Below are 12,143 nucleotides of genomic sequence, written 5' to 3' on the forward strand. Positions count from 1 at the left end.
TTGAAACTAATCAACACCAAACCATCAATAAATAGATTTCATAACTATCAGCATGATTATTTAAACTACATCAATGTTTATTTCATGAAGCAAGTGTTTTACATAAATATTTTAAATATAGTGTTCATGCATTAGGACAACAATTACTTTCATATGAATTCACTTGATAATCACACACTTTACCACAGTACATAAATTCATGGCACCAATATAAATTATAATAAACATACTGCTGACACAAACATAAATTAGACATTTTTATACAAAAACAGTGCATGACAAGCAATAAATCTATTGCTCTTTTTTTCTTTGATTTGATAGGGCCACTGTGCTTTTCTATTCCTTTGTAATGCACTGTATGAACATATGGCTTATTTTTATACTTTGTGATAAATATGTACTTTTATATATAGTGTATACATTATAACGATGAAAATTTCATAGAATGCATAAAGCCATTATACATTCAACTTGGCACTTCTAAAGTACAGATATGGACTGCTTTGTAATGCATACTAATAGCTTTGTCAGTTGTTCTAAAAATTTTGCCAGCATAGAGAAAAATTTAAACACTGAGCTACATTCACACACAAAAACACTTTCACACTGGGGTGTAGCAACAATATTAATACAATATTTGCTTTACTATTCAGCAACACTTACATGATAAATACCAAGAGCAAAAATGAAAACTTGTTTTATTCCATCAGTGTAGACTCAAGTGTACTTGATTTGAGCAGAGTAACATATAGAAGTTAAGAGGGCAGACTCATGGCTGATTGAGAGACAAAGTGAATAAACAAAGAAGGAAGTAAGACTAATGTTTGGAGTCTCTGGGATAAAACTCAGCCACAGTGCTCTGAGGAATCCTTTTCAGCATCTCCTTGGGGAAGATTCTCAACAGCTGCCAGCCAATGTCCAGTGTTTCAAACACAGTTCGGTTCTCATATGCACCTGTGCCACAAAACATGTTATGCTCATTCTGAAGTTATATACACAAAGCAGCCCACTGTGCTTTTCATGCAAATCAAATACACAAGCTGAAAACTTGTGGCAACCCTTGCAGGTACACGTCAGCCAATAAGCATAAAACTAGAGACAGATAATCAGAATTAACTGAAAGTTAATTATAAAACTATAAAAGAACAAACTATAAACTACAATTTTTATATATTGTTGTTTTTTTTACCGATATTACAAAGCACCTTGAGAAAATATTTGTTTGGTGTTTGGTGAGAATAAACATTTTAATGTGTTAAAGGCTTAGATTACTTTTAAATTTACATTTCCTGATAATTTACTCAGCCCCATTCCATCCAAAATGTTTATGTATTGTTTTCTTCAGTCGAAAGGAAATTAAGGTTTTTGATGAAAACATTCCAGGATTATTCTCCTTATAATGGACTTCAGCAACCAAACAGTTGAAGGTCAAAATTAGAGTTTCAGTGCAGCTTCAAATGGATTCATACGACACAAGACAAGGATTAAGGATCCTATTTATCGAAATGATCAGCCATTTAAAAACCGAAATGCTTGCCTTGCACTGCTCTGAAATGCCTAATCACTTTGAAAAGGTCACACCTGATGTAGGCAGAAGTACTGACTCAGTGTGTTTACAAATGTGGAGAAGGAGGACCGTTCAAAAGTTGTTGTATGTCCAATGACACATACACTATGCACATTTTTTGCAAATGGCGTTTAACTTGTAAACACTAGAGCTGGACCAGAATATTGGATTATTTGAATATTCGTTCGGTGTGTTGGCATTCAACTTTTTTCTTCTTTTTTTTTAACACCTGGGTTTCAGGTGAAGATTTCACAAAAATCTTCTTACAAAATAATTTCAGAAATTTCTTAAGATAAATTTCGCGAAGTTAGTGAAAATGTTCTCAAGTGCAATTCTTGAAAAAATTCTTAAGTTCTCAAATATATTCTTAAATATTAAATAATCAAATAATATTCGCAAACATTCTTACCCTAATAATCATAATAAGCATGCTCCATAGACTGTATATTGTCGTTGCGACTTTGACTGGTGCTCAGCTTCACGTTTTTAATGCAGCCTGTTTTTGAACAGTTACTTTTAAAATAGCCTGTCTCAGGCTGCAGCGATATGTTTCATTCATTTTTGTGCCATGTTTTTGCGCTTTCATCTGAGTGAACGTTTCCCGATATTTGAGTCTGCGCTTCTACTGCAAATGCGTCTTGCGCATTCATATGCACTGAATACTGCCAAAGATTATGTATTTATAAGCTAAAATTAACGGTGTTCAATTAAAGCTCCCTATCCGACTCGTTTTAGAGTTGCTAATGAGTTTTGAAGTCCGCAAAAAGCAGCGTCATCGGTGTCCCTTCATAAAAATTGTCCTCCTATGTATTATATGTTGCTGTTGTTGTAATGCTTAAATATAACCATTAGTTTCAAATAACCCAATAAATTCATTAATTAATTATTATTGGGATTAAGTCAAGTCTGGGGCTGTCCTAAATTTAAGTTATTTTTTTAAGAATTTGAATTCTTGTTTTGTCTTAAGATCAACTACCAGTTTCTCCATAGCTGGCGAAGCAGAAGCACGCTATTTGATCAAACAGACAAGTTAAACAGCTACACTACGTTCAATATAAAAAAGAAAGAAATGTCTGAGACAGTTTGGTCTGTGAAAAAGAACTTCAAATGCGTCTTGTGCATTCATATGCACTGAATACTGCCAAAGATTATGTATTTATAAGATAAAATTAACGGCGTTCAATTAAAGCTCCCTATCTGACTATGGCAGAAAACAGATGGCAGAAAGCGGCATCCTATTTTCTTTAGGTTTATTTTACACACAGAGATTTGTTTTTTATTGTGAATGTATACAAATAAAGGCAAACCGTTTATAATTCCGATTATCTTCATGACTAAAAGGAGAAATAGCTTTCACTGTTAATAGGAAAAAAAAAACTCAAGTGATTGCTGGTGCCACATTGGCACAAAAAGTTAGGCTTTGCTACTTTGACAATGCACCCTGTACATAACAACATACAGTCAGTCAAACAAACATACATACATACACACACACACACACATACATATATATATATATATATATATATATATATATATATATATATATATATATATATATAAGAAAACAGTTTAAATATGTAATCAAATCTGTGCTGTTAAGTGTTCGAACCGCCACAATGTTTTGCAAAACATTTTGTTTTACGTGAATATTGGAACGTGGATAAATAAATTATAAATTGGCATTTAAAGACATCGCAAATATGGGAACATTTGATTTTGTGTCAAAGGAGAGACCCAAGTTGGTTTCAATTTCGTTTTAGCCTAAATTAATTTGTTTTGGCTGGTGGTTTACATATCATCATCACATCACAGAGCAGTGCAAGGCGATCATTTCTGTTTATAAAGCATATACACACACATATATATATTTTAGAAAATGACTGATTGTTTCACTAGATAAGACCCTTATTACTCGTCTAGTGTCGTGTAGAACCCGTTGAAGCTGCATGAAATTTTGACCTTCAAACATTTGGTATCTGTTGAAGTCAACTAAACTAAAGACAATAATCCTAGAATGTTTTTGTGTGAATGTGAAGACGTAAACATCTTGGATGAGACGGGGGTGAGTAAATTATCAGGAAATTTTAATTTGAAAGTGAACTAATCCTAATTGTTTAATGGGGAACAAGTTAATTTTTTAATCATTCCACAGGTGCTCTCCTGTTGTTACTTACCCTGGGAAATAAAATTCTTCTCAAATTTCTGCAAGAACTCCAAGTACAACAAGTCATCTGATGTCAGTGCTTCTTCCCCAACCACAGCCTTCATTGCCTGCACATCTTTCCCGATGGCATAACAAGCATACTGCAAAAGATGATAAGTTATTTAAATGTCCATAAACAACATCCTCAAATTGCAAAAATATTAAAGGGGTCATCAGATGCCCATTTTCCACAAGTTGATATGATTCTTTAGGGTATAAATGAAAAGTCAATACCATACTTTGGTTAAAATTTCTCAAAGACAGTGTAAAAAACACCCTTTTAACCTTGTCAAAATCAGCTCTGCAGAACACCGAATTTTTTGCATGTTGCTTTAAATGCTAATGAGCTCTCCTGACCCCGCCCCCTCTTCTGTAGGGTGATGAACCGTGCTCTTAAAGAATGTTTACTTTAACCACATTTAGCCATGAAGCTTTCTAACTAGCCTGTTGTTAGGAACAGCGATTGCAAAGATTCATAAAAAAAAAAAAAATGTATACTCACTTCTGCTGTAAGTGAAGTTGGATTACAAATGATTTGCACGAATATTCACTAAGCTAAATTATAAATACAACACTTTTGTTTTTGCCCCTATTTTTCATGAGCTGAACTCAAAGATCTAAAACTTTTTCTATGTACACACAATGCCAATTTCTCTCCAATATTGTTCATAAATCTGTCTAAATCTGTGTTAGTGAGCACTTGTCCTTTGCCGAGATAATCCATCCACCTCACAGGTGTGGCATATCAAGATGCTGATTAGACAGCATGATTATTGCACATGTGTGCTTTAGGCTGACCACAATAAAAGGCCACTCTAAAATGTGCAGTTTTACTGTATCGGGGGGTCCAAAAACCAGTCAGTATCTGGTGTGGCCAGACAGTGCAACACATCTCCTGCGCATAATATTGATCAGGTTGTTGATTATGGCCTGTGGCCTGTTGGTCCCCTCCTTATCAATGGCTGTGCGAAATTGCTGGATATTGGTAGAAACTGGAAAACGCTTTTATATACGTCGATCCAGAGCATCCCAAACATGCTCAATGGGTGACATGTCTGGTGAGTATGCTGGCCATGGAAAAACTGGGATGTTTTCAGCTTCCAGGAATTGTGTACAGATCCTTGCAACATGGGGCCGTGCATTATCATGCTGATCCATGAGGTGATGGTTTTTTTGAGCTTCAAAGCTTCGGTAGTAATCAACATCAAATATTCGAAGCTTCAGAAGAAGGGGGCTCAACATATGCTCCTCTCTGATAAAGGCAGGAATCTCTGTGTGTCTGTCTGTCTGCATTTATATTATGTTGAGAAACCATTCATTTAATCGACTTGTGTTGATGTAGACCCAAGAGAGTGCAGTGTTGCATTTTGGTGCAATATAAACACGCACATTATATCATTATTAAACTACAGAACAGAGTAAGCTGGAAGCGGTGTGCCTCACGCGGGCAGGGCTTTTATGCTCTGATAACAGACACTGCACTAGTGATACAAAACACAGGTTTTGTAAGAGCAATTCTTTTAATATAGACAAATTATTATTAGGCTGGACTACTGTATGTGTTTATTTAATGACAAAATTTTCATTTTAGGATGGAGTATCCCTTTAATTAGTCTTGATGCTGATTAGAGACAAACATGCAGCACTGTTAAACTGACAGGACTTAAAAACACATGCAAATGATAAACTTTCACTCTATGATGGTTAAGCTGTGCAATTAACCCGCGAATCACATTCGTCAAGGGCCAGGGAGCAGCTGGCCCGTACAGTTAATGAATAACGGATCAACTACGACAGCCTACATCGCACATCCTGGGATGTGACTATCGTGGATTCGTACATTGCGATATCGATGCTTAAATGACACATCGTGCAGCCCTAGTGTAGATACATTTAGGTAGATTGGGGGCACATTCCCTTAACAAACAAAAGTAATCCACTGCATCTTCAGTGGCTCAGATGTGGGGAGTAAATGACCACTGCTATGTTCATTATTACATTTAACAATAAAACACCTCAATCTCTACGGAGCCATTCTTATCTACATCTGCTCGGGCAGTGAAACAATTGTGGTCGGATTGTGACAACTCACACAGGGCAGGTCTAAGGTAAGATGGCACTGTCAATCAACAATCGTGGAAGCAACTGAGAATGGCCTGATTTGAAAAAGGGGACATTATTTTTAGGAATTAGATAAAAACCACTGGGTGGATTTTTATCATTATAATATAGATGTGTACATACACTTCCAACACACATTTATGTTAAAAAAACATCTAAAAGTTAATTTAGCATCCGATGACCCCTTTAAAACTATATAGTAATTTGATCAAATAAATGCAGCCTTAATTAGCATAAGAGGCTTCATTCAAAAACACTTTTGATTAATATGAATATGAAAATAATTTAGGTCCATACTTACCAGCTGATTAGAAACATCTGAGTGGTCTTTGCGTGTCATTCCTTCACCAATGGCTGACTTCATCAGTCGAGACAAAGAAGGTAGTACATTGATAGGAGGATAGATCTGCACAGAAATATCAACAATTACTATGAAACAACACACGAGATTCAATCATACTATATAACTAATGTTCAGACTGTAAGCTTGTTTCTTGCCTGTCTGTTATGCAGCTGCCTGTCCACATAAATTTGACCCTCAGTGATGTAGCCAGTTAAATCGGGAATAGGATGGGTAATATCTGTGTTTAGGTGATGAAAATAAGTAAGGTAACCCTTTATGATGGTTAAAGGATTAAAACAAGAGTAGGTAGGAGTAGGTTTGCTAACCATCGTTGGGCATAGTGAGGATTGGGATTTGGGTGATGGAGCCATTGCGTCCCTCCACACGTCCAGCCCTCTCGTATATTGTTGCCAGATCAGTGTACATGTAACCTGGGAAACCACGTCGCCCAGGAACCTCTTCTCTAGCTGCTGAGACCTTCAAAATGATAGGGTTTAATGCATGGTTATAAGTAAAATTTAAGTAAAATTAAGTAACATGTTTAACTTTGATGTTAATGGCTTCCAGTATAAATTCACACATCGTACCTCTCGTAAAGCCTCAGCATAAGAGCTCATGTCTGTCAATATGACCAGCACGTGTTTCTCACACTGGTAAGCCAGAAACTCAGCTGAGGTAAGTGCAAGGCGAGGGGTGATGATGCGTTCAATCCTGCGTCAGGAAATCAAACATTGTGGTCCAAGTCATATCAAAATAAATATTTCTGAGTCATTATTTACTCACATTCATGTGATTCCAAACCTGCATGACCTTCCGAAAATGTGAAGTAATGTGTGGCAAAGTATGGTGACCTATACCTGGAATTTACTCTGAACTCACCCACACAAAAATCTGATCTTGTAAGATTAGATGTGCTTCTTTACATTGAGTGTGAGTGGACATAAAATCAAAAGTGAACAGCGAACGCGCATTCAAAAGCGGTTTTAATACCCAAATATTGATAGGGTGAAAATTCTAAACAATATATGAATATTTGCGGAAGCGGGCAAAATAAAATAAAAAAAATTAGCAGGAGCGGAACTCACACGTCAGGGTCATGGACACTTATCTATTCTATTTTTATTTAATAATAATTTAATATTCTAATCTTATATCAGTTAATGGTTAATGTTCAAAAGTAACGGATGTCGGTCCATTAACCAAAGTGGCCATCCCTATTTAAAAACCCAAAAGACTATATATGAGTTTGGAATGACATGATGGTGAATAAATGATGACATGATTTCATTTTTTGGTGAACTATCCCTTTACTTTGAAGAATATTTTAGAAGATACTGACGTGGGATCATTCGCCAAATTTAAAAAGAGGCATACGTTGTCCATAGATCCGTTCTCTTCAAAGTCAGACTTAAAAAATCTTGCAGTCTCCATGTTGACCTGAAGATACAAGTAAAGTCATGAAGATATCCCACTGGTATGGATGTAGATTGCTAACTTTTAATCAGAGGTGTTGCTCACCCCCATGGCAGCAAACACAATGGCAAAGTTCTCCTCACTGTAATCCATCACATCTTTGGACTTCTTCACCAAACCCGCCTGACGACAGATCTGTGCAGCAATCTGAAAAACGCACATTACAATGAGGGTTCAACTGTAAGATAACTACATTAGACTTGGTAAAAATGGGCATTTTGGATATTTTCCAAAATTTTACTAAGTCAAGATGTGTACAAGATGTGCAGTGGTTAAAAGACAATAAATCCCTTTGATTTGAGCCACTGGTTACTTTACATGCACCCAAATAATCCATTTGTTATCGGATTGAAGGCTCAATCGGATTGAAAAACATTCGTATAAACACTTTAATCGATCTGATTGAGCTCGATCCAAATTAAATTTCGATCGGATTGAAGGGGATGTTTTATTCCTCTTCTAATACGATTAAGTGTGCATGTAAACACTCAATCAATTGAACCATGTAACTGAAAGGACTGCGCATGTGCAATGAAATAACGTAATGACGTATGACGCACGGAACGACGGCTCTTCCTTTTGAATAAAGTGTTGTATAAATGCATGTCCATTCATTATAAAACTCTCATTTCACTCGGCAACTGTGAAGTGGAGCAGCACACCATAGTTTTGGATACTCATCCACAGGAAACCCATTTTGGGCACGGGGAGGGGCTTTTTACTTTTTTTCATGATAAATATGAACAGCACAGCGGTTTATATGTTTATTTATCCATAAAGGTGTATATAATAATTTTGCTGCTGAAAACAAATAAAGAAACCACGTGGGAGAGTGGTTATTTTGTGCAAACACTGAGAAACTCAATATTATCTATATGTCACTTTCACTATTTGAGCAGTGTGCGCATGTCTAAAAAAATATATTCCGATTTGAAGCTTGTGACATAGAAAATGCGCACATCAACTGGATAACTTTATTTAGCGTTCATGTAAACACTACAATCAGATTCATCAATCGTTATGAATTCAGTCCGATTGAACCAAAAAGTGTGCATGTAAACATAGCCACTGTGTCTGGTTAACGGTGTTTATTATTTTTACATTTGCTACAGCGACATTGCATTTTACATGCAATACAGTTCAAATGTTTGGTTGTCAATAAGACTTTATAATGTTTTTGAAAAACATTGTTTCTTTTGATCACCAAGGCAGCATTTATTTGATAACAATTATTGCAATTATAACTACTAATTATTTGAGTGCATTTTAAAATAAAATTTAATCATGTGACGCAAAGCTGAATTTTCATCATCATTACACCAGTCTTCACTGTCACATGATCTTTAAGAAATCATTCTAATATGCTGCTCAAGAAACATTTCTTCTTATAAGCAATGTATAAAACAGATTTTTTTTTGGAAACCATGATATATATTTTTCTCTGCATTATTTGATGAATAAAAAGTTCAAAAGACCCATTTATCTGAAATATAAATATAATATACATTGAATAATACAATAATTATAAAGCAATACTATAAGTGAGTTTACTGTCACTTTTGATTAATCCATTGCATCCTCACTGAAAAGAAAATTATTTAATAAAACCAATTCAATGCATGTCTGCATTTTCAAGGAGAATCAACTTTTATGTAATCATGTTTTTATATATTCAACATCCTTCCTACCTTTAAGATAAAAACCAGAAAAGAATGATACAAACAAATAAAAAAAAACTGACAGGGGTCTTACCTCATTGTGGGGTAGGCCAGCTGCAGAGAAAATAGGAATTTTTTGGCCTCTAGCAATACTGTTCATGCCATCAATGGCAGAGATGCCTGTCTGGATCATTTCCTCAGGATAAATACGACACTGAGGATTAATCGGCTGACCTACATGAAGCAGGAGGAAATTGGATGGTTCACATACCATCAATACTCAAAAATGCCACTGATGACAATATGTGAGCATGATCATTAACGTGGCCTCATTGAAATTTACCCATAATGTCCAAGTAGTCCTCCGCTAGCACCGCAGGCCCTCGATCAATCGGCTTTCCTGACCCGTTGAAGACCCGACCTGTAATACACTCCTAGTGTTAGCAAATACACATCATAAAAAAACATCAGATGGCTTCAGAACGTCTCCTTTTTTTTATTCTTACCTAACATATCCTCAGACACAGGTGTACGCAAAATGTCCCCTGTGAATTCACATGTGGTTTTTTGGGCATCGATACCAGACGTTCCCTCAAAAACCTACAAATAAAAAAATGAGGTATGCTACTGATGAAATTTCCACAATGGAGGAAAAAAACCTAGCTGTTTCAGAAGGTCTCGTTCCCTGACCTGAACCACAGCTTTGGAGCCTGTGACCTCCAGCACTTGTCCGCTCCTCTTGGTGCCATCAGGAAGAGTCAGATGAACAATCTCAGCAAACCTGGGGAACTAAACCAGATATACAGAATGCTACTGAGCAACAGGTTAATGTTACATCAAGAACCTCAGAGTAATCCAGTATTTTCCAAACATATGAGATGATTGCCTCGGCTTCTGGATTCATGATTATAAAGACAATAATGAACATCTTAGTAATGGTAAACCTCTACAGCTGTAGCTAGATGGGTTATTGTGTAGATGTGGGCAAGTTATCATTACAATTTATATGAAAATATTTTATATTGTAACATTTTATATTTTTATATTGAATAAGTAAGCAGAGAGTTGTGGCGCCAGATTCTGGTGCATTATGTTTCTAAAATACAATACAAATCAAATCAGATCAGATGTATAACAAAGGTAATAATAATATAGAAATCCAATACCTTCACGTGATCCAAAATCACCAGGGGTCCATTAACACCAGCAACAGTTTTATATGCTGTACACACAGTTAACAATGTCACAAGAGTGGTTTTAGTCTAAATAAAATTACAAAGTTTTATTTTTTATTTTTTATTATTATTACATGAACAAAGTTCAGTAAGCACTGCATTGATGAAAAATAAATTAAGTAAGAAAAAAAGCACATATCACCTTATAAAATATGACATCATGATATGGTCAAAGTCTCTTTAAAAAGAAAAAAAAAGAAAAAGAATGAGAATGTCGCTTATAATGTATAAAAACATAAACCCATATAGAAATAAATAACAGACTGAGATGATCATAATCAGAAAATAAAAGGTCATGATGCCTTATAAATGTTATTTGTAAAATTGTATTCATTGTTTGTTTTAAATAATGTGATTTATTTATTTTTTTTTACTAAAAAGACTCCATATTTGAGAATCAACCAGTTTAAATGTAAAATTTGTTAAAGCTCCTTGCATGCTGTGATGTCATCAATTCATCTGATGATGCTGCCATCTATAGCAAGCCAATTTAACATTATTCCTTTAACTAACTAATATAATTTTTATGTTATTAGTACTTTTTGTTTTGCCTTAAAGGGACTTTGCTTACCGGTATACTTATTTTAATAAGCACTAGCTTTCCATTTCACTAGTAACATCTTATTGAATACTAGTATGTATTTCTTTCCTGTCCTGCCTCCAGTAGTAAAAGACATCTATTCTGTTGTTACTGGTAACAAATTTTACATTTTTGTCATTAAATTTGCTGTTGTTCAGATATTGACTATTCACTTAAACTAGTATTCCAATTGTTTTTGACACATATGAGTAACATATTTTTAAAATAGGTACTAATACTTCTATGTTACTTTATATGAAATATTAAGTAATTAAAAGGACTGATAACATAAATATAGATACTAGTTGAAGTATTAGTCTAATTGTTAGCACCGCTTGCCATGACGCCATCACGATACAGATCAAACATTCTAAAATCTGCATCATATTTAATTTTAAGTCATAAGTTGTGAAATCCAACCTATCATTAAACTGAATTTTAAGTAACTTACACGCAATTTGACGTAAACTACGCATTTGCAATGAAAATATAATTTAATTAGCAGGCTGTCCCTGGATTCACCTGAACGCATAACGTTAACTAATCACAGATGTACAGTACCAGATATGCTAAAAATCAGAAGTGTAATGTCTTTAGCTGAAAATAACATGACGAGGACGATTAGCAGATGCAGTGTAAATACAGAGCATGGCATTCATTCGCTGCGACATACACACATCATTTGATCGTTACAGTAGTGGGTTTCTGTTTGTAAGGGCCCTTCATAGTCAGCACTGGTCACTCACTTAATCTCGGCTGAGAAATGTAGTCACGAGTCACGGCGAGGACATTTTCCCGAACGGCGACGTGTTTGCTCCCGGTAACAGCGGATGATATTTCGCTCACAGCTCCGCTCACCATTCCTCTAAGAGCCTTCATGATGACTATACTACACCAAAATCACTACCGTAAGCTAAGTCTGAGAACACGGCTGCACATGCGCAGTAGTGTTTACGCGTT

At 35.4% G+C, this 12,143-nt stretch overlaps 1 protein-coding gene across 1 annotated transcript; it reads right to left on the reverse strand.

Moving 5' to 3' along the window:
• Window positions 1–55: 55 nt before the first annotated feature.
• atp6v1b2 (ATPase H+ transporting V1 subunit B2) lies at window positions 56–12,143 on the reverse strand. The gene is made up of 14 exons (XM_026219687.1): window positions 11,930–12,143; window positions 10,535–10,590; window positions 10,059–10,157; window positions 9,875–9,968; window positions 9,712–9,789; window positions 9,463–9,602; window positions 7,756–7,857; window positions 7,577–7,674; window positions 6,825–6,948; window positions 6,564–6,714; window positions 6,393–6,475; window positions 6,196–6,300; window positions 3,745–3,874; window positions 56–954 (listed from the first exon to the last, which is right to left on the reverse strand). The coding sequence occupies exons 1-14, from the start codon at window positions 12,060–12,062 to the stop codon at window positions 818–820; spliced, it is 1,530 nt and encodes a 509-aa protein (XP_026075472.1). The 5' UTR covers window positions 12,063–12,143; the 3' UTR covers window positions 56–817.

This window comes from Carassius auratus, chromosome 35 (assembly GCF_003368295.1).
Source record: "Carassius auratus strain Wakin chromosome 35, ASM336829v1, whole genome shotgun sequence".
NCBI classification, from domain to species: Eukaryota; Metazoa; Chordata; class Actinopteri; order Cypriniformes; family Cyprinidae; genus Carassius; species Carassius auratus.

Excerpts from the sequence above, each read along its gene's own strand:
- atp6v1b2 (XM_026219687.1), bottom strand. The coding sequence starts at position 12,062 with ATGAAGGCTCTTAGAGGAATGGTGAGCGGAGCTGTGAGCGAAATATCA. Across the intron at positions 9,969-10,058 it reads GCTCCAAAGCTGTGGTTCAG|GTTTTTGAGGGAACGTCTGG; the intron begins GTCAGGGAACGA and ends TTTTATTTGTAG. Across the intron at positions 3,875-6,195 it reads CAGATGTTTCTAATCAGCTG|TATGCTTGTTATGCCATCGG; the intron begins GTAAGTATGGAC and ends CATCTTTTGCAG.